The sequence below is a fragment of the Spinacia oleracea genome, chromosome 3 (genome assembly GCF_020520425.1).
Source record: "Spinacia oleracea cultivar Varoflay chromosome 3, BTI_SOV_V1, whole genome shotgun sequence".
Taxonomy (NCBI): domain Eukaryota; kingdom Viridiplantae; phylum Streptophyta; class Magnoliopsida; order Caryophyllales; family Amaranthaceae; genus Spinacia; species Spinacia oleracea.
In genome coordinates this window covers 29370349-29393570 of record NC_079489.1, presented here as the reverse complement: position 1 = coordinate 29393570, position 23222 = coordinate 29370349, and the positions used below count along the sequence as shown (strand labels likewise).

Sequence of the window (23222 nt, the reverse complement as noted above, 5' to 3'; positions counted from 1 at the left end):
AGTAAGTTTTATTCCTCATCAAGTGAGTCCATGTCATTCGAGTGAAATCATCTATAATAGTAAGAAATTGATTACACTTAGAACTATCATGCACAGAGTAGGGTCCCCATACATCAATGTGTAACAATTCAAATGGCTGCACTGTCTTAATGTTACTTACAGGAAAAGGAAATCTGGTTTGTTTAGCCAAAGGAAAGATTTGACAAAAATACTCAGCTAAGCAACCTCTAACATCAATGCCTTTGATGTTTTTTATTTTTCCAAAGGACATATGACCTAATCTAAGATGCCAAAGCTTTTCTTCTTCTATTGCAGAGATACTTGAAAGAGCATGCTTATTGAAACTGTTGTTAGACACCAATAGACCATCATTTAGACTGTACAAGCCATTGTCCAATCTACCAAGCAGAGTATGCTTGTTCTGTGAAGGGTCTTGTGCAAAACATTCACCATTTGTAAAAAACACAAAACATTTACTGTCAGAACACAGTTTAGAGATGGAAATCAGGTTAAACAGAAATCCTGGCACATGAAGAACATCCTTAAGAGTGATAGTTCCTAAATCAATTTGACCTTTATGTGTGACTGACAATTCAGTGCCATTTGGAATAGTAATTGTGTGTAACTTGTCAGTCATTAGTTCTGTGGTTTTGAACATGGTTAGGTCTGAACACATGTGATCACTAGCTCCACTGTCTAATATCCATGTGTTTTTAAATTTAGATAGAAGACAAAATGTACCTTTCATGTGAGAGGTGGTTGCTAAGACAAGTGAACTAGAGCCATGATGTTCATCTTGGCTAGCATTCTTGTGATTGTTATGATTAGTGAGATAGCTGAGCAACTGATTGTATTGTTCCTCTGTGAAGGTGGCTTGTACAGTTCCTGATTCTCCTTTTGTTTCTTTTTCTTAATTCTCCTCAAGTTGAGCTGCTGTTGCAACTCTCTTTCCCTTGCCCTTGAAATCCTTAGGATATCCATGCGATTTCCAGCACTTATCTATAGTGTGGTTCTTCATTTTGCAGTGCTCATAGTAGAGATTGTTCCTTGTATAGGTGTAGTTTCTTGATTGGTTTCCATTGGTTGCATTGTATAAACCTGAACCAGAAGTATATGGAGGTGATTTGTATGGCTTGATATCAGAAAATCTCCTTGCTGTAAACACTGTGGATTCTGAATTATGACTTCGACTATTATTGACTTCCTTCTGTTGTTCTTCCTGTAAAAGAAGTCCATATGCTTTTGAAATTGTTGGCAAGGGGCTCATCATGAGTATAGTACTCTTTGAATGATCATACTTCTCATTCAATTTCATCAAGAGGTGGATCAGCCTTTGATTCTGTTGAGACTTCAGTAATTGTTGAGTCAAAGTGCAGCTACAACCTGTGCAGATACATGAAGGCAAAGGATCAAGGCCATCAAGTTGATCCCATAGTAGTTTTATCTAAGTGAAAAAACTTGAAATCTGCTGCACAGAAAAAAGTTGTGGACAAGATGACTGACAAAATCTCTCCTCCAGGTCTAGCCATATTTCTCTTGCAGTTTTGAGATATAATACACTTCTTGCAATTGAAGGCTCTAAGGAAGACAACATCCAAGAAATTACCAAGTCATTACACCTGTTCCAGATTCTGTGGTTTGCTGAATTAGCTGCTGGTTGATTAAGACTGCCATCAACAAAGCATGGCTTATTTCTTGCTGAGAGTGCAATCACCATGGAGCGCTTCCAGTCATTGAAGCATTTACCATCAAATACAATACTAACCAATTTAGAAGCACTAAGATCATGATTGCTAAGATAATATGCTGAGTTAGGATTAGTTGCAGGATCTTGATCAGCAGGCATTTTGAAGGAATTCAAAAGAAGTTGAGAAGATTTTCAGATGTTTTGAGAAGGAAACTTCGATCAAAAAATCAATTGATCAAACTCAATGATTCAGTAATTGTATTTGATGCACTGAGAAGAAGATGTAGACAGAAAGAATTTGCGGAAGAAAAATTGCAGCAGGATCTATTGATCACTGCTCTGATACCATGTTAGAGTTCACCTATTGGGATGAACTTCTATTGAAAATAAAACTAACTAGAGAGAGAAATGGAGAGAGTTTCTTTTTCTTATTGATTGAATGAAATGAGAAATACAAGCTGAGCAATATAAATACACTGAGATGAGCTACATTAGTGATGTGTTAGGACCAATCATAAAGGGCATTCGTACACATCAGCTAGGCTAGAGTAGAGTAGCTAATCATTACATCAGAAATCAGTTATAAATAACTCCCTTGAATTAAGGGAAATCAGGTGGGAACCTTCTAGAAGAGATGGAGAGTATGGCAATGTTGGCAGTGTTGTGTGATCAATGCTGCAACCTTGGTTGTTTGCTGATGTTGTGATCAATGCTGCTGGCACTGCTAGGCTGAATACCAACATAACATTAATTTATTTTCAATAAAAAGCTGATATATTTCTCCTCATAAAACAAATGCATAAATAATAAACTTTGAACATACTCATTTAATCAATTAGTATGCACTTTTCATTCTATATGTAGTACGGAGTACATATGTTATATACTTTCCATTTGATATATCTATTTGACTAAAATATTACCAAAAAACAAGTTATTATTACGTGGTATATATTAATTTTTATATTTTATATTGCAATATTTTTTTGCCATACATAAACCGTTTATAAAAAATGATAGGAAATAAAAAATAAATAAAGTGTTCTTGGATGAAGATACATCATGTGTTCCATGTTAGCAGGCTCAAATCTTACCATCCAGATAAAGAAGATTCTAATCGAAACATCATCACCCGTGCCAACATTAAGCTCCGACAGTCCGCAACCACCTCAACTGAAGACTGAAGCAGCTCCACCATGTTATTTCTTTCTTTAGTTTCTTTTGTAATCTTGTAAGTCGCCGAGGACGTTGACCTCTTTAGTGGGGGAGGATTTTAGAAACCAACCTTCCTTGCCTTGTACTTTTATTATATTTTATTGTATTTTCTAAGAATTTTCTTTTAATTTTCTAGCCTTTAGATAATATTATTATAGTACTGTCGTTCCAGTGTTCACTGGCAGATTTTAGCTAATTCAAAATAAACCTCTATGAGGGGTATGAACCAATACCTCACACTAGAAGTTTTCTTTCCTTAATTACTAGAGTTGTTGTAAGCCTTTATAGATATTGTGATGTCTATATAGAACATAAGAAGAAAAACTGAGTAAATTGCAAATGATCAATACATAGGGAGACAGAACAAAATAGATATTGATCATGTGTTTTTGCTACTTGCAAGTTGCAAATGATCAATACATAAGGAGTACTACCTCCGTTTCAATACATTGGTGAGAGGAATCATCAATTGAGGGGTTATTGTATTATTTTGCAGGAACTTAATAATACCATAATATTTAAGAGGAGGAAATCAAAATTTCCTCCCAAACACTTGTGTCTTTTATTATTGTTTTTGCTATTTGTTCTATATTGTATTTGTGGGTTTGTTCCTAATTGTTCGTGGCATGCGTTTGGTTATAACAGTACTTTATTCTATTTTTTGTGCATAAAAAATTATTATCTCTTATCTCATAAATTTATAACTTTCCATTCACTTTCTCTTACTTTATTAATTTTTTTTCTTACACACATACATCTTACTTTATCTATATTTTATTATATTAGTAGATGGCCGCGCGCGTTGTGCGCAGTGTGGATAAATATTTAAATTTGGCTCCGATGGTGTTCTATCTCCCTAATTTTTCAATTTTTTTTTTGAATTTGGATCAATTCGGATTTTTGGGAATCTGATCCAAACAATTCACATCGATCGGATCAAATCCTATATCCAAAAATTAAACACCCCTATGTAGTATATGTTCTACGTTTTATTACCTTAGATAAATTAGAATATAATAAATGACATAATTCTATCCTAATTTTAATGTGTATTTCCTTTTCAACAAAAAGAGTTGAAAATTTGGATACTCGAAACTCGATACTATATACAGTACACATTTCATTTGAATAACAAAAGGAAATGCAAACGTATAGGAGAATGCTTTTCAATAAAAAGAGTTGAAAATTAAAATTGGATACTCAAAACTCGATAATATACACAGTACATGTTCTACATTTCATTTGAATAAAAAAGGAAATGCAAACGTATATGAGAACTTTTATCTTATTCCCAACTATGTTTATAATTAGGTGTACTCAAAATCGGTTTTTATCTTATTGATTGGTTGTACTAAATCGTAAATAAACAAAATCGATAAAGTTAGTACAAAAAAAGACATTTGGTACATGTACCCAGCTCTAAATATACTTCGTACTTAGGAGCAAGATTATTATATTAAGGAGTATGAGTTGAGTGAGTACCTAAGAAATATGCGGTGAAGTATTTAGATTAAGTCTGAATAAGACTATTGCCCTTGATAAATGTAGTTCACAAATTAGTTAAAGAGAAATTAGGATAATTAGTTAAAAAAAAAAATTTAATTAGTATATGGAGAGTTACTGTTCATAAGGAACAGTAACTAATCTCCCACTTTTTAAAGAGTAGAGATTCACCAACCTTTTTACAATTTCACTTTTTTGTCTCAATATTTATTTAGATATTAACGGTATAGATCATTATGAAATGGAGGTAATATGAGACAATTCATATGCTTAATTTTGACTAATTCTAAGTAATTATTGATCATTTGCAAATTGCAAGTAGCAACACATACTGTAATACCCCATAAATTTACGTATTTTAAATTATAGTTTTTTAAAATACTAAGAATTTTAAAATAATATTTTGAAATTGTTAAATGATATTTTAAAATCCAAATTTAGACGTGTTTGGAGGTTAGACTCATTCTTTTTGTTATTACTCTAATACAATGGAAAATCCTATATCTTAATATTTACGAAATTAGATTATTAGATTCTTTTGGTTTTAACACTTAATTATTAATTACTTAATTATTAATTACCTAGCTAGTAAATGATTCTATCAATGTACAAGAAGTTTTTCTTTCCTTTTTAACTTCAACCGTACTATTCATCTTCCCCATAAATTATCATTTGATGAACTCCATAATTCCACTTATGAATGAGTGTCTCTTTGCATTCACAACTTATTAACTCCTAAACTGTTCATTTACCTTTTGAGCCATATATATATGTATGTTTTACCCTCTCTATTATCATATCTAACCTTCAATATCATCATATATTAACTTGTAGCCAACCCCAAATCCATCAACTTTCTTCCTTTCCAAACCACCGCACCGTTAACGCTATATTACTAATCAATGATAGCAAGATTGTCGTACTTAATTTTGTTCTTCTAGAGGGGATACATATAGGTGATGACTATCTAAGAGATTACTTATTTTTGGGGAATTACGTGTTTCAGGGACTACGTCTTGTAAGGTAATTATCAATGTCTATCGTCTCTAAGATCCCATTAGAGAGTAATTTAACATAACTATGTGCTAAATATACTACATTACGTTGGTGTCATTGAAGTACGGATACAAGTGTTTACAAGGAAGGATGTTGTTTACTTCTACATTACTACCTATTTTGAACTATGCAATATGTAACTATTTTATCAAAATATATATTCATACTATTTGGTTAAAATGGTGGAAGTGCTATTCGAATTAAACTTGGGGGCAAATTTTAACTCATTTTGTTTTGTCATTCTTATAATATCTCACGCCATATATTCTTAAAGGTGAGGAGTATGAGTACTAGTCAGTATATACGAAGTAGTTTATAACAGATAATAACTTGGTTAGTTGCTCCAAAGTAAATTATTTTATTATGTGTTTGGACTTTTTAAATCTGTTAAAAACGTAAAGTGGAACAATTGAGAAGGGAAATGAAATCCAAAAGGGTGAAGAACAGGTTGCCCTATTAGATGTTGTTTTATTGGGCACTATGTGGCAACCCAATAGTCTTCTAGTAGGTTTCGTATTTCTCTATCAACTCTCTGTCAAAAGTCTTCCTCCTAATCATGAGGTATTAGTGACGGGTGTGCACACTAGGGACATTCTGTCATCTTAATTACTTGGCCATCATTTAAGGGTGACGCGCGACCCTTTTTTAGTAGGTGGTTACTTTGGGACTAGTGGCCTACTAGCGTTCTCTTTCCCTCTCTTAAATAAAATATAAATTGTTGTTTGTCATTTGATTAACGGATTTATCTAGTTTGGTTACTATGTTTTGTTTATGTTTAAATCTAAAAGTTTTTAAAATAAAATTATTTATTTTACGGGATGGAGTCGTAATTACTCAGTTTTTATTTTTGGGAGTTTGTCTCTCTTTCTCTTTTCTTATATATTTTGCAGGTTGACAAAGGGAAACGACTCGAGTGGGGGCGAACGTTAGAATAAATCACTTAGATGGATAACTTTTAAGTTTATTAACTTATTATACATTTTCTTAGTTTGGTTGTAACGTTATTAACTAAATTTAAACCACTTAGTTAATAATAATAATCACGAGTTAATTATATTTATTGGTATACCGCATTCATTTTCGAGAGGAAATAGATGCTATGTAATACTCCCTAGGTTTGGACGGTCATCTATATATTCTACTAAAACACAGGGCGCTCGATGTAAAGCTTACACGTGTCACTATCAGTGTTTATAATTTACTTTTTTAATTTACATATATATCAAATAATTCTTTTAGGTAATCAAAATCTTTTACAAATCCATTATTTCCTATACGGAATATTTGGAAGCATATAATAATTCTATTACTTTTTCATACTTAACAAAAGTTTCCTAATATAATGATCTATTATTCTGTCAACCTTAAGTAATTATGATTTCAAACATGTTTAGAATGACCAAATATAAATAAGAATGTATAATATCTTGTACGCAATATAACATTTTAAAAAATAGATGTAAATGCTACATTATAATTGATGATGGAGCAAGTTTGGATTTTAGATTGGGTGGACAACAAATATAAACGTAGATGATTAAATAATGTTGACTAAGGCCCGGTTTAGTTTAATTTATTTCTCATGATCTGATCTGAATTTATTTTTTCTGATCTGATCTGACCTGATCTAATATGTGAATTGATCTGATTTTTCATAATTAAGATCTATATCTATCTATCTATCTATCTATCTATATATTCTACTAAAACACAGGGCGCTCGATGTAAAGCTTACACGTGTCACTATCAGTGTTTATAATTTACTTTTTTAATTTACATATATATCAAATAATTCTTTTAGGTAATCAAAATCTTTTACAAATCCATTATTTCCTATACGGAATATTTGGAAGCATATAATAATTCTATTACTTTTTCATACTTAACAAAAGTTTCCTAATATAATGATCTATTATTCTGTCAACCTTAAGTAATTATGATTTCAAACAAGTTTAGAATGACCAAATATAAATAAGAATGTATAATATCTTGTACGCAATATAACATTTTAAAAAATAGATTCGTCTTAAGAAATACAACTATTATATGTGATATTATACAACATTGAATAATTATACATAGTTTACAAGAACCAGAAAACTATAATGTAACTTATATATTACGAAGTATAGAGTATTTAACTACGTACTTCATATTAAACAAATTGGTGGACTATGGTTATATATAGTCATATACGGAGTATGATATATGCATTATAGTCATGAAATCCAATTTAGTTTGAGATGTTTGTATTTTTGAAAATGGCCCACAATTATATTATTACTTCTTTTTTTTCCACTACTAAAACCTAGGGTACATACTCACTCTCACTCAATGGAATAAAATTCACTATCTTTCATTATACCTACTTTCTCAATAAAAAATATTCAGAACCACACTTCAAAAATTATACTAAAATTATGTGTCATGATATGTGAACACTTTAAATTGGGATCGACGGAGTAGTTTAAGAATTATTTTTAAATAACGAATTAATATCATTAAATATATGCTAAAAAAATATAAGGGTTAGTATAGAATTAAAAGGTGGTGTTTAAGATGAATCATTGACTATATTTGATATAAAATTACTTAAATAACACTCTCCGTATTAAATCTTTGTTAAGTTATTGTTAATAATATTTTTTAATTGTAGAATAATAGATTAATGTCACGAATGCAATATCACTTATGTATAAAATTTTGAACGAAATTAACATTTTGATATGTAAAACGTGCGTCTCGCCTTGGTGGATCATAGGGATAAAAATGTATATGTCAAGCGATGATGGATTTTAGGGGTACTGCGTTCTATTCATCTGATTTTCACTTATTTTTTATGAACTTATCTTATCTGAACTTACCTGAACTTATTAGAACTTATCACAACTTATTTTAGTTATAAATTATAATTGGTCAACCCTTAATTTTCCAAAAACATATCTTATTTATGTGAACTTATCTGGACTTATTTTTGAAATATGGTAAACAAAACAAAGCCTTAGTCTGGAACCGCTTGCCTATGTTATCTTTCATCTTATTAATTATGAATATATCTACATCTTTTCACTACTAACTTGCATATTATATATTCTGTTTATTTACTCAATAACTCAAACCAGACAACCGGATTCAATAAGAGAAAATAACAGTGTTTTAAAATTCAAAACTCTCCTACCAAACAAAATAAATTTGTTTGATTTAGAGGTGAGTTTGAGGCGGGTGTGGATATCTGTGAATGAGCGGGGATGACTTTTGTTTTGTACCCCGCGAGGCAGTGATTGGGGTTGGGATGGGAATGAGTTCCATATACTATCGTTGGGTAGTGGGGATGGAGATGACATTTTTAAGCTGGCATGGAAGTGGATGGACCATCTTCCGCACGCTCCCAACTTCGGAGTTATTCTTGCCTGAATAAAGTAGATGGTGTGTGTAGGTATTAATTGATCGGGTAATTGGTAGATGGTATATCCAGTATTAGATGGTATTATTATCAAAGTAAAGGTAGGTGAAAATAACTTTATGTTAATGGGGTTCAAAATAATGTTTGTGTGGAATAGGAGGGTCTCCCACAAAATTTCGTCAAATGTGGTAGATTTAGTTTTAATTAGAAGAATATCTATAAGATTTATTTAGAAGACAATTGTATATAACTATAGTTTAGATTTCATGCAAAATTAATATTTAGATTATAAACCGTGCATCGCACGGGTACTATATTAGTTTTATCTATATTGAAAGATCCAAATTTTGGGGTGTTACACATACCTCACCAACGACGACGTAATTTGATGAATTATTGTCTTGCTCAAAAAGCTAGGGAAAATTATTCAATATGTACAACTGCGATAAGTACAACGACCATTGACGAACATTTTGCAACTTGGTATGGGTAATTTCAAATTGGCCATATGTTCACTAATCACTGGTGGCGGTGCCAGTACGGGTTCAGTGGGTTCAACTGAACTCGTACTGGCAAAAACAAAAAAAAAGGTTAAGTTTCTGAACTACCAGGATTAACCTTTATGTATAATTTAGCGTTCAAACATGACAAGAAGTGAATGCTGGATCATTGGTTGGAGGGAGGAATGCTGTATGTGAGGTCGCATGTTCGACTCCCAGCAAGAAATATTCTTTGACATTTGATTTTTTTTTCTTTTCCTTGCTAGTAGCAATAGTTTTAAACTTCTAATAAATAATTTTTTTTACACATTCCTATTACTAAATGTCTTTCAAAATTTGAAAGTTATCCAATGCTCTAGCAAAAATTGGATTTTGTTTTTATTCCTTTTCTTTAAAACTTTTTCCTTTAATTATTTATTTTATGTACTACTGACGTATGAAACCTTTTATTTGCCCCTAAAAAATCAATAAAATCTGCTAATGTACTCTCTGCGCACAAAAAGTATTATGTATGTTTTAATTTCGAACCCTTAACACAAAATTCCTGGTACCGCCACTGCTAATCACTATGCTAGTTTGTGCAACATTACGATCAATCAGTTCAAGTCGTAGGCCATGTTTTTATTAGTAAGTAAGAAAATTCAACATTTTCATGGAATTTATTACTTATCACTTAACATACTCTTCAAACATGAAATGACAAGAAAGAGTACCATCATGGATCTGGCTTAAGATAAAGGGCTGATCTTGAATCTTCACTATTGTCAATAATTTAAGCCGCCCTTTCAATTAACTACTCCCTCCGTCTCTTTTTGTTTTTTACGTTTGGTATTTTGCACGTGTTTTAACGATTAATTAATGTGTATTAGATTTTTCTAAATTTTTCATGTAAACGAGGAAAATTACGTTTATTTATAATGTTTTCACTCTTATCAAAATTCTGATATTGGGAAAATGAGAAAAAATTAATGTCCCTATGGAAAAGTGTGAGGGATTAAATGACCCAATTGATTTAATTGGTTAATATAATAGTTGGACACAAATTTTGATAGAATATTAAATCATTTATGTGATAATATAAAAGGAAATGTAAAGAAAATTTTGGGACACCCAAAAAGAAAAACGTAAAAACAAAAAGAGACGAAGGGAATATATATCACGACAATTCTTCCATTTTCTTGTGACTCTTCTTTGTGCATGTTACTTCCTTTGTCTACCTCTTTTAATTCTTTGCACCTTCGAAGAAAATTTGTACTGACCGAAAGGAACTTATTTGGTTTCATCCAAAAACTGTGTAGACTCAGTCCTCTTCGTCCGATTTATAAAGTTTTTCACTTTTACAATTTAAGTAGATAAGATTTTTAAACCTTTCAAAATATCAAATTTCGTAACTTAAGATATTAATGTTTAAATAGGTGCATTGGAAATCGTTGATAATGTAAAAGTGAGACATTTCCAAATGATTTTTTATATGAATCCTTTAAATATCAACATGGGCGAATTAGGGGGCCGGCGGGGGCCATGCCTCCCCCACCCATGATATGTTTAACAATTAAATATGTAATACTAAAGTATCAATTGCCCGTTGGTTTAGTGGTGATTGGGGCAAAACTTGGTATGGAGGACCCGTGTTCGATCCCTCGCAACAACAATTGGAAGGGGATTGTAATCTATCCACTCATAACTCGCCCTGAATCCGGATTAGCCGTAAGTTACCTTCATATTCAGAGGTTGTTGGAGGTACAAGGTTCGAATATTAACTCCCTCATTTTTGTACTTGTTTTTTGTATTTTATTTTTGTTTCTCATTGTTATAAAAATTATAAATTAAGTTTTGGCCCCCCTATATATGATTTCTGGTTCCGCCCCTGAATATCAAGTACGATTTACCAAATATTGAGCACATACAGTTGAACTCCATCCGTTTCGATTCAATTGTTACATGTAATTGTATGCAGATTAATACTCTCTCCGTATTTTGTATGAGTTACAATTACTATTTCCAGCCGTATTGTTTTAGGAGTTATATTTTCATTTTTGTTAAACCATAAATAATTTATGTTTGATAACTTTTACACCCACTTCCTCTTTTCTATTTCTTTATTGTCAGCTACTCCACTTATATCATTATTTATATCAAATTCAACTATGTTTCCTTAATATTTGTGGTGGTGATTGGTGAACATGTACTCCCTCTGTATTTTAAAAAAAGATACACTTTCTTTAAACGGCTGTATTTTAAAAAGAGATACATTTTCATTTTATGACATGTTTTGGTCCCCAGTCCCCACTTCTATTATATTAATATTCTCTCTTTCTTGTGGTCCCCACACTTACTCGCGTCATCTTTTTACTATAATAAATAATTCACCCACTACCCACTTTCATCTTATTTTAATAAATTCAACTCACTTTAACTATGTGCCGGTCAAAGTGTATCTCTTTTTAAAATACGGATGGAGTAATTCTTTATAAAAAAAAATAGGAGCATCTCTAATTTTCTATTCCGAAAAATAATAAAGAATTGATATTGCGAAAGTAGATATCGAGACAAATCAACCAAGACTATATTTTTGTGTATGTATAAATGAAAAATGATATTTCAAAATTCATGAATAGTAAGGGATGAAGTACATAACAAGAATACTCCTTGTATTGCATAACCATGAGAATGCACACAAGTTTCGTAAAAAGAAGGCTACACAACGGAAAATTTATATATATGAAAATGTTTGTTACAGTAACTTATAACTGTATCACCGGATATCAAAATAATACTTATTTTTTCCCATTAAACTCAGAGCAAGCGCAAACAATTGTCATATATGCGCTTACTCTGAGGGGGCTAGTTGTACGGGGTGTCCTACCGGCACCACCTGGTACCGGCAGAACTCCCCGTATGTAAACTTAACCTGCAGGTAACCTGGTCATCTTAGGTAAATATCCTCTACCGGCATTATTTGCAAGACCCCTTGCCGGCATTATCATGAAGACAACCAACCAAGGGTCACTATCAACGGGTCGCTATCTAACCACAAGGGACCTACCAGGTCGTACCCTTGGATTGGTCTATATAAGGAGCACCTCATTTATTGCTATGAGGTACACAAACACTTAAACACACTTCTTTCTTACTCTCTAATCATCTCTTAATCTCTCAGTAATCTTACTTAAGCATCGGAGGGGGGATCCTCGAACCACTCCCGAGGCTAGTTAATCCATTCTGTTGTGCAGATACCAACCGGCACTCTCAACAGGAATCTAGTATCCCACAGTCAGTTGTTCTCATTCCACACCCGGAACAATTGGCGCTAGAAGGAGGGGACCTTATCCCTTGAAACGGTAGAACAGTCAGCATGGATTTCTCACAGAAAGACGGTAAAAAATCAAAGAAAAGTCAAGAAAAAGCAACAACCCCGCAACCGGCGACAACCTCCAAGTTCCAACCCTCACTTCTAAACCCCGCCCATCCGTCACAAGCACAATCAATTATAAGCCCAGCAACAAAAAACACCTCGATACCGGCACAAAAGGAATTCACAGTGGAGGACGATGATGAGTTAGAAATAGAAAGCCCTGCCAGAGAGCAACCGAAAACTCCGCTGGAGCAGACGCTGCAGGAGCGCCTGTCTCCCCTGTCGGAAGTATTCACGGGAGAGCAATTGAAAACACTGTCAGCGGTGATGGCCGCTTTGTCAGAGCTACCAGCCTCGCAGCAGCTAGGGTCAGTCGGCAGTCTAAGAAAGACCAGGTCGGCAGTTCCCCAGTTACCTGTTAGGGATCTCCTAACCGCCCTGAATCAAGAAAACACCCCAGAAAAAAGAAAGCGCTCGGATCCGGCGGAAACAGAATGGCCTGAAACAGAGCAAGTCCCGATCGCGGAATATGAACGAAGAGCGCCGGTTCTACAGATAGCTAGACGGCAGACAATCCAGCCAAAGGATTCTCCTCTGTGCCGAGAAATCCTAGAAGAAAGGATGGAAAGGATAAAAATCCCGACAGGGAGATACGATGGGACGACGGATCCGGAGGATCACTGCACCACATTCGAACAGCACATGATGCTGTACACAGATTCTGATGCCATGTGGTGCAAAGTATTCCCATCTACACTCTTAGGAGTTGCAGCGAGCTGGTATAAGGGCATAGAGGCACACTCCATATACAGTTTCCGACAGCTGCAGGCGTCATTTTTGTCACGATTTGTGAGCAAACAGAAGAGAAAGAAATCATCGGGAGAGTTGATGTCGTTCGCTCAAAGAGATAGAAAGCCGTTCAGAGATTATCTCACCCGCTTTAACAACGAATCAATCATTATTCCCAATTTGCAGCAGGAGGTTGCTGTTCTGGCTCTGATGAGGGGAATGCAAGAGTGCGAATTCAAGAAATATCTCAGCCGGAAGTCATACACCAATCTGGGTGACGTCCTGCACAAGGCCAACGAGTACATCAGGGGGGATGAGATGATGAAGATCTCCAATGTGGTAGTGGCAACCGGCGGAAATGTCGGGTACAATCCAGGCTATAACCCACAGGCGGGAAAAGGAGGAAACAATTTTCATCAGAGCAATAATCAGCAAGGGGAAGGCCAGAGAAACCAGAATAACAGAAATGTCAATCCACAAGGGCAGAGAAGCCGGCAAGACAGAAGGGAGTCCAGAGGACTCTTTGATAACTACACTCCGCTGAACACACCGCGGACGGCAATTTATAACATAAACAACAAAATGGACGGCTGGAGAAGGCCGCCACCAATGCAGAGTAGGGAAAGGAATGTCAAGAAATTCTGTGACTTCCATAATGAGCACGGCCACCTAACAGAGGACTGCAGAGACCTCAAAGACAACATTGAGGATATGGTCAGAAAGGGGTATTTCTCACAGTATAGGGCGAGGCAAGGAAATGGTAACAACAACTCGGTGGGGGGAAACCCTACCAATTCATACCGGCCACAACAGCAAAATCAACAACAATACCCTAGAATCGAGCAGCCATATCAGCCGCCTAGAATCGAGCAAAAACAGCTGGAAACCAGTGCCAGAGCAGAACAGAGGGATGGCGGAAAAAACCACCCGTGTATGTAATTTCTGGCGGTCCAGTCCACGGGGGGACAATAAGCGGCGCCAGTAGAAGCTTGGAGGAACACAGGCACATGGTAAACTATCATAACACAAGAGTGTGGCCTAACCCACCCAGCATACCAGTGATGACGTTCTCGGAATCGGATTGCAGAGGCATCATTTTCCCGCATGATGACCCACTAGTTCTTACAATTGATATAGCAAATGCCGATGTGAATAGAGTACTGGTAGACGGCGGCAGCTCAGCAAACATCATCTTCTGGGAAGCCTTCAAACAATTGCACATACCAGAGGACGAGCTTCAAAGGGTGAACTACCCAGTAATCGGTTTCTCGGGATCTACAGTGTACCCAGAGGGTAGTATACGGCTGCCGGTGAAAGTCGGAGAAGGATCTGAAATGCGAGATCTCATGGTGGATTTCCTAATCATTAAAGTACCAACGGCCTACAATGTGATCATCGGTCGCCCATTCATACATGACGTGCAGGCGGTAGTCTCCACCTATCACTTGACAGTGATGTATATGTCGAACCTGGAAAGGCCGGCAAAGATAAGGGGAAGTCAGTTGGCGGCAAGGTCCTGTTACTTGACTGCTTTGAGAACACCGGGAAGAATGGTCCCAGAAGTGAACTTGACTAATGAGCCGGCAAGGCAAGAGGTACACTTGACTACTAAGCCGGCAAGACAAGAACAACTGCCAAAAAGGAAGAGCTGCACAAAAAGGGGTCGAACCGACCTGAACATGGAACACTTTGATGAGAGGCTGGTATCAGCACCAAGACCAATGCCAGATGGTCTGACAGAAAATATCGAGCTGGAGGTTGGAAACATGGATAGAACAGTCGTGATCGGTACAGAAATGGGGAGTGACATGAAGGTTAACCTCATAAGCTTGCTGAGGGAGCACGCGGACATCTTCGCATTCTTGGCGGATGAGATGCCTGGTATCGATCCAGAGATAATGGTCCACCGGTTAAACGCCGACAGAAATGTTAGGCCTGTACGGCAGAAAAAACGTAATTTCTCCACGGAAAAAATGACAACAATACAGGAAGAGGTGGATAAACTGCTGGCGGCAGGTTTTATTGAGCCATGTGACTACCCTGAATGGTTGGCAAACGTAGTAATGGTAAAAAAGTCAAGTGGGTCATGGAGAATGTGCGTAGATTTCACCAACCTTAACAGAGCATGTCCGAAAGATTTCTACCCATTACCACGGATTGATAGGCTCGTAGACTCCACTAGCGACCATGCAATGCTCAGTTTCCTAGATGCTTTCTCAGGGTATCATCAGGTCAGCCTGCATAAATCAGACAGGAAGAAGGCGGCCTTTATCACGGATGCAGGAGTTTTCTGTTATAAGGCGATGTCGTTCGGGTTGAAAAATGCAGGGGCAACATATCAAAGGCTGGTCGACAAGGTGTTTGCCGACCAAAAAGGCAGAAACGTGGAGGTCTATGTAGATGACTCTATCGTAAAAAGCCGGAAGGAGGAGGATCATGTTAGCGACCTCCGGGAAACTTTTGAAACTTTGAGAAAATACAGGATGAAATTAAACCCAAAAAAATGCGTCTTCGGAGTAAGGTCGGGAAAATTCCTGGGTTTCTTGGTCAGCGAGCGTGGCATAGACGCTAACCCTGAAAAAGTAGAAGCAATCATCAGTCTGCCGCAACCCAAAAGCGTAAAAGACATACAGCGGTTGACAGGAAAAATGGCCGCCTTAAACAGATTTGTGAGCAAGTCGGCAGATAAGCAAATGCCCTTCTTCACAACCCTGAGGCAAAGCAAGAAGTTCAAATGGGGGCCGGCAGAGCAAGAGGCTTTTGAAGCTCTAAAAAGTCACCTAAAGAACCTGCCAACAATAGCAAGGGCAAAAGAGGGCGGCAAATTACAATTGTACATATCGGCGTCGCCAAAAACAGTTGCAGCAGTACTGGTGGCCGAAACTGAAGGCAAAGGGCAGCAGCCGGTATATTTTGTGAGCCATGTGCTAAACGGCCCAGAAACAAGATACACGTTGGTGGAAAAAATGGCATATGCAGTCCTCATCGCGGCTAGAAAGTTAAGACCATACTTCGATGCGCATACAATCGAAGTGCTAACAAATTTTCCTCTCGTAAAAGCCATCAGCAAGCTAGATACATCAGGCCGATTGCTAAAATGGGCAATAGAGTTGTCCGAGTTTGACTTGGAATTCCGGCCAAGAACTGCAATCAAAGCCCAGGCATTGGCGGACTTCATAGTTGAAGCGTCATACCAAGAAGATGAAGTACAAGCTGAAGTATGGGATGTGTCAGTGGATGGTTCAGCTGCACAGACAGGCAGTGGGGCTGGAATAATCATGAAATCGCCAACAGGAGACATTTTTGAGTATGCTATAAAGTTTATGTTCAACTCGTCAAATAACGAGGCAGAATACGAGGCAGCAATTGCCGGCATCCAAATGTGCCTCGCAGCAGATGCCAAAAGAGTAATACTGACAACAGACTCCCAGCTGGTAGCAAGTCAATTCAGCGGAGAATATGAGGCCAAAGAGCCTTCAATGGTCAAATACCTGGAGAAGTTGAGGTCGGTGTCGGCTCAGCTAGAGAAATTCAGCATTAATCTGGTACCCCGAGCAGAAAATACACTGGCGGACGCACTATCAAAGTTAGCAAGTTCAAATGTCGCCAACTTGAAAAGAACAGTCATGATGGAAGTCATGAATAAGCGAAGTACGGAGTCGGAGGTAATACGGGTCATGGCCATCACAACTACCTCAGAATGGTACGATAATATCCAAACATACATACAGACTGGAGCCCTACCAGCAGATTTGGCAGAAGCCAAAAAGACAAGAAGGGACTCGGTTTGGTACATCATCCTGTGGGGACGGTTGTACAAAAAGTCATTTAGCCTGCCATTCTTAAGGTGCCTGACAGCATTCGAGTCAGCAAGGCTAATCGAAGAGATGCACGAAGGAACATGTGGGAACCATGCCGGTGGAAAACCCCTTGCCATCATCTGTCAAAGGCAAGGCTATTACTGGCCAACAATGTTAGAAGATTGTCGAGCTTATGTAAAAAAGTGCGAGAAATGTCAAAAGTTTTCAGCTGTGATAAACTTGCCAGCCAATGATTTGATGCCCATTCTGAACCCAATCCCATTCGCACAATGGGGAATGGATATTGTTGGACCATTCCCAATGGCGGCTGGAGGGCGCAAGTTCTTAATAGTAGCAGTGGACTACTTCACCAAGTGGATAGAAGCAGAGCCGGTAGCAAAAATAACGGCGAACCAGGTGAAAAAGTTCATATGGAAAAATATAATAACAAGATTCGGGCTGCCGCAGGCAATAGTTTTTTTATCATGGATCACAGTTTGATTGTGCACCCATACAATGCTTCCTGGGATTATACAGAGTAAAGTTAGCTCACTCGTCAGTATGTCACCCACAGAGCAATGGGCAAGCAGAGGCGGCGAATAAGCAAATCCTGGCTGCACTGAAAAAGAAGCTAGAAGACTGTAAAGGCAAATGGGCAGATCTTATGCCAGAAATTCTGTGGTGCAACAGAACTGCTATCAAGGAGGCTACCGGCGAGAGTCCATTCAAGTTAAGCTTCGGGTCTGAGGCTGTCATACCGGCAGAAATGGCTCTGCCAACCATGCGAATCCAGCATTACGATGAGGAGAGAAACGATCAGCTGCTGCGACATCAGTTGGATCTCATGCCTGAAATCCGCATGAAAGCAGAAATCACTTCGGCAGCATACAAAAGCAGGATGAGCAGAGCATACAACAAGAAAGTGAAACACCGGCCTCTAGGAGTAGTAGACCTGGTACTGCGGAGAACGGCGGCAACAGGAAAAGGAAATGCTCAAGGAAAGCTGACAGCCAATTGGGAAGGACCATACCAGATATGGGAGGAAATTGTTCCTGGATCATACCAGTTAATGCAAATGGATGGTACCGCGCTCAAAAACTCCTGGAACGCCAGTACTCTGAGAAAGTACTATGTTTAAAAAACTGTAATGATGACGTATGAGCAGACTGATTGCAATAGCAGTCCGCATTTTGCTGTTATGTATAATTAGGGCGGTCCTCAAATACGACCAGTCCATAAATGAAGGAAGAAAAAAGCAAAAAACAAACGCGGCACAAATCAACATGCAAAGGTAATGTATGGATGTGATCAGTAACAGTAAAGAAAATAAATGCCGTCTGGGCACTTTACTGTGAAGCGTAACAGTCCATAATAAAGTTGTTGTGATTAGTAGCTTTGGAGAAAATAAATGTCGTTAAGGGGCACTCCATTGTGAAGCGTAGCATTCAACGAAGTGTATGGATGTGATCAGTAACAGTAAAGAAAATAAATGCCGTTTGGGCACTTTACTGTGAAGCGTAGCAGTCCATAATAAAGCTGTTGTGATTAGTAGCTTTGGAGAAAATAAATGTCGTTAAGGGGCACTCCATTGTGAAGCGTAGCATTCAACGAAGTGTATGGATGTGATCAGTAACAGTAAAGAAAATAAATGCCGTTTGGGTACTTTACTGTGAAGCGTAGCAGTCCATAATAAAGTTGTTGTGATTAGTAGCTTTGGAGAAAATAAATGTCGTTAAGAGGCACTCCATTGTGAAGCGTAGCATTCAACGAAATGTATGGATGTGAGTCAGTAACAGTAAAGAAAATAAATGCCGTTTGGGCACTTTACTGTGAAGCGTAGCAGTCCATAATAATGTTGATGTAATTAGTAACTTTGGGAAAAATAAATGCCTTTAAGGGGCACTCCATTGTGAAGCATAACATTCAACAAGTTAAACAAATCATATCAGTAGAAGGAACATTCATTTCGAAATATAACATTCAACAAGCTGGCAAGATAGTAATACCGGCATAATTGGAAGTATCATACGCAAAATAAAGTAAATATGAAATCAAAAAATTACTTGTTATAAATACATGGCCACAAAAGGAAATACACGAAAAACCGACAGCCATCACCCAAAAAACTTGCGAAGTGATTAGCTGATAACAAGGCACAAAGGGATGCCGAATAAAACCGACACCGCCACAATAATACGATGTTCTAAATTAAAATTACATCAACATTAAAGTGCCCTAACAGCATTTGCCAAAAAATCAAAAGCCAGCCGCCAAAATAAAAATAAAAATCCTAACAAGTATGAGGCCGGCTGGGAAAAGAAGAAGATCCGCAAGAGGAGGGAGGTGATGACTGCCGAAACCGTCAAACGGCATGCTCATCATCAGACCAATATGCTGCTTCCGGAACATCCAAAGGAGGCAGGGTCCTCTGATTAGCATTGCAAATCACCGCCTCGGGTAGCTCCTGAGGCTCAAAGCCGGTTGCAACCTTATACAGCTCTTTCTCCTCATAACCATCTTCAAACTCTTGCCAGCCATCCTCGTCCAGCTTCTTCACATGGCAAACGACCCGATGCGCAGCACACCAACCGCCGTTATGGCGCAGAGTCAGAATGTCGTTAAACCAGTCAGACTGAAGAAGTTTATCAACAGCTTTCTTGGCGGCAGATTTCTTCACTCCCGGCAAGCTCGCATTAATACTTGCCAGCCGTTGATCTAAGCCGTCTGCTCTCTCAGTCTCAGCCTGCAGCCTAGGCTCAATATCCTTGAGCCGTTTATTAGCCGCCTCCAAATCAGAAGCCGCAGTATCCAACTTCTTCTTGCTGTCTTCCAGCAAAGACTCAGCATCCTCAGCCCGCTTCCTTAAGTCGGCCATATCAATGTTATTCTGAGTCAGCTGCAGCTGATTCCAGCGATAAACATAGTACAAGTCCATGCTGGACTGAACGGCCTGAATATAAAACAAGGAAGGGAATCAAAACAGCCCTCAACCGAAAAAACATATTGCAAATAAAAAAAATATATACGTATAATAAATGTATATACAAAAAACAAGATAACATACCTTGTAGAGGTCATTAAAGTGTTGAGCAGCAGGGGCATCAATCTGACCTTGTGGCCTGTCAGCAGGCGTTATCAAATATTTAAAGGCACGGTAGCCTAAGTCACCACCGTCCTTAGCTGAGTCAGTAGCCACCGACTCCCCACACAACAGGTCAATGGTGGGATAAAACTGGTCGGTAGGTTCGCCGCCAGGAGTCTCGGACCATGACTTCATTTGCGGTGGAATCTTGAAAGGAGTATCCTCGATCCAACCACCGGTGCGGAGGGGTAGGTGATAATTCAGCCTAGAATCCCCAGACTTGTTCTCGCTGCGACTGACAGGAGGCATACTAGAATTACCACCGGTAACAGCAGCAGAAGTAGCTTGGCGGTGGAAGTCCTCAATAAATCCGCCGACAGGACCCTCGTCCAAAATCTCAAGAGAAGCTTGTGGAGACGGCTGCGCCTGAAGGGTGGCATCAGTAGTTTTCTTGGCGGCGGACTCCAAGACCGGCTCTTTTGTCTCGAAATCGGCGAAAGCATCATCCTCACCGGTGGCCCTTACCCTCTTAGTCGGATTAGACCGACTGGAATTAAGAGACGACCTTTTTCGGCGGGTTCCACCTCGGCCTGTAGGATTGGATTGCATTGTGGATGAGGGCGGAGCTTGAGAAACAACAACAGAGGAGGATTTGGATTTGCAGGCGGCACTCACGCGATTCTTCGCAACAGTGGTAGTAGAGCGACGAGAGGAAGCTCGTGTCGAATACGTTGATATTGTGTCGTATTTAGCTTTAGGTTGAGGAGGCTGCGTGCACACAGGTCTCCAATTCTCGTCAAAACCAAGAAGTTCTCTATCCAAGGTTTTCGTACCTGAAAAAGACGACAAAAGAATTAATACCGGAAAGACACTTGTACAAAATAAAGGAAAAAATGAGTATTTTCAGCCGGGCAAATCAACTAATGGTGTGTTTACCAAAGCAATGAGTATTGCATAAGCCAACAGCAGACAACGGTTGGCTACCCAAAATATAATAGGCATTAGGAAGCCAATTTCTATTTACAGCCTGCTTTTTGCTGAGGCCGACATCAAGAATGTCGCACTCTAAATAATCAAATGCTTTTCTTTCCCGACGGCCCAAACCACGCTGGTTATACTACTCCATTCGAGGCCTGGGTTTGGTAAAAGTCCGCCGAAGAAGAAAATTGTCGGGAACTTGAACAAAATAAAAACGATCCTGCCAGTCTTTACAACTCGACAGAGGAGGATGCACAGTCTTCCTTTTTGTTGCACTATAGGCCGACATCCACCCTGTCTCACCGTCCTTCTTTAACCACAGCAACCGCTTGAATAAATTTAATGTCAGCGGCCATTGCTTAAACAGACACAGCCAGACGAAAGAAATAACGGTTCTGATAGTAGTAGGTGTAACCTGGGCCAAACAGACATTCCAGGCGCGAAATATCTTCTCAACGAAAGGATGCAAAGGAAAGCGAAGCCCAAAATCAAAATGCTTCGCATACACAGCAATATGGCCGGGAGGGCAATCAAAAATTGTAGCACCTTCTGCCGGCACTACCAACTTATATTCAGCCGGTAAGCCAAGAAAAACCCCCCCATGCACTACATGGTTCTTCTTAATAATCAACTCGCGCCATGTCGTCAAAATCTTTGTCGTGCGAGGAAGAGTCTCTAAAGGGGGAAGCTCTTCTTTCCTGTGAACGTCTGTGGCGTCGTCGGTAAAATAAGGCTGCTCCTTAGCCTCATCCGCAAGAACTTCGGCCACTATAACATCGGCAGGATCATCATCATCTGAGCCAATACCCTCATCGTTGGCTTCCATACCCTCGTCGTTGGTTTCCATACCATCTCTACCAGACACGCCGGCTTCATCGCCATCACCACTTCTGTGTTCGCCAACACCCTTACCGGCGGAATCCTCAAAAATGGAATCACCATCAGAATATTCCCCAATAGCCATATCAACGTCGTCAGTAGCAGGCTCTTTACCAGGGCGGCGGCCGCTAGTGCTAGCCGGTTGTTCTGGTGCCATCCTATCAGCCTGACCAAAAGAAACACCGAAGTTGCCAGTATTAGTTCCATACTGCCCATGGCCACTACCGGCGGAATCCAAAAATTCCCGATAAGAGCGAATGTGATATCGCACTGAAATAGGGGAGACATCTAAAGCGGCCTCGGTAGCCGGAGTAGGGCGTTCATGAGATTGCATTTCCCTTATCATTCGAGACCGCAGTTGATGTAGGGCAAAGCAACGCTCTCTCTCAGCCTGACTCAAACCCTCGTCATACACCTCACGAATGGCGGTCCGTCTTAAATTAGATTGAAAGTACGGCTCCTCCCGGGCCCAACTACAATTACTCTCTCGAGGAACACTCCAACCAGAAAACCCAGAAGGTTGAGAAGAAGGATTGTCCCCGCCCAAAGTTTTGGTCATTTTCAAGGCGGCGGGTAGTAAAAAGTGAAACACAGCAAAGAAAAACAAAAGCTAAGAAATCAAAGAGGAGCAGAAAAGAGGGGGGGATACCTACGAGTTTTCTGAAATTTGAAATACAATGAACCACGTCAAAGAGAAACACAGAGAAAACCTACATAAAAACACAGAAACAAAGAAAAATCAACCACAAAGATAAGAGAGGGGAAGGAAAACCCAGAATTCAGTAACGAAAGGAAAAGAGGCTAGTAACCTTAGCAAATACAAATCACCACAACAGCAAAGACTTGGTAAAACAGCAACGGAGTTCAACGCAAAACCGCAAGGGAAGAGAGAGAAATCGAAAATTCAAAAGAAGTAAAAATGGTTGAAAAAGTAAATTCTCGAAGAAGTTTTGGGGTCTTATAGGTCAAAGAGGG

The 23222-nt window shown here is 38.5% G+C and overlaps 3 protein-coding genes across 3 annotated transcripts; 1 reads left to right on the top strand and 2 right to left on the bottom strand.

Moving 5' to 3' along the window:
- Nucleotides 1-910: 910 nt before the first annotated feature.
- LOC110796918 (uncharacterized) lies at nucleotides 911-1846 on the bottom strand. Its single transcript, XM_022002007.1, has 2 exons — nucleotides 1504-1846; nucleotides 911-1383 (listed from the first exon to the last, which is right to left on the bottom strand). The coding sequence occupies exons 1-2, from the start codon at nucleotides 1844-1846 to the stop codon at nucleotides 911-913; spliced, it is 816 nt and encodes a 271-aa protein (XP_021857699.1).
- A 12723-nt stretch (nucleotides 1847-14569) lies between these two features.
- LOC110796919 (uncharacterized) lies at nucleotides 14570-18446 on the top strand. Its single transcript, XM_022002008.2, has 2 exons — nucleotides 14570-17733; nucleotides 17846-18446. The coding sequence occupies exons 1-2, from the start codon at nucleotides 14570-14572 to the stop codon at nucleotides 18444-18446; spliced, it is 3765 nt and encodes a 1254-aa protein (XP_021857700.2).
- Nucleotides 18447-19115: 669 nt separating this feature from the next.
- On the bottom strand, nucleotides 19116-21807 carry LOC130470269 (uncharacterized). Its single transcript, XM_056840031.1, has 2 exons — nucleotides 20373-21807; nucleotides 19116-20258 (listed from the first exon to the last, which is right to left on the bottom strand). The coding sequence occupies exons 1-2, from the start codon at nucleotides 20997-20999 to the stop codon at nucleotides 19671-19673; spliced, it is 1215 nt and encodes a 404-aa protein (XP_056696009.1). The 5' UTR covers nucleotides 21000-21807; the 3' UTR covers nucleotides 19116-19670.
- Nucleotides 21808-23222: the final 1415 nt, after the last annotated feature.

Excerpts from the sequence above, each read along its gene's own strand:
- LOC110796918 (XM_022002007.1), bottom strand. The coding sequence starts at position 1,846 with ATGCCTGCTGATCAAGATCCTGCAACTAATCCTAACTCAGCATATTAT. Across the intron at positions 1,384-1,503 it reads AGACCTGGAGGAGAGATTTT|GTTGTAGCTGCACTTTGACT; the intron begins GTCAGTCATCTT and ends GTATCTGCACAG.
- LOC110796919 (XM_022002008.2), top strand. The coding sequence starts at position 14,570 with ATGACGTTCTCGGAATCGGATTGCAGAGGCATCATTTTCCCGCATGAT. Across the intron at positions 17,734-17,845 it reads ACGGCGAACCAGGTGAAAAA|AGTAAAGTTAGCTCACTCGT; the intron begins GTTCATATGGAA and ends GGGATTATACAG.
- LOC130470269 (XM_056840031.1), bottom strand. The coding sequence starts at position 20,999 with ATGCAATCCAATCCTACAGGCCGAGGTGGAACCCGCCGAAAAAGGTCG. Across the intron at positions 20,259-20,372 it reads ACTTTAATGACCTCTACAAG|GCCGTTCAGTCCAGCATGGA; the intron begins GTATGTTATCTT and ends TTTTATATTCAG.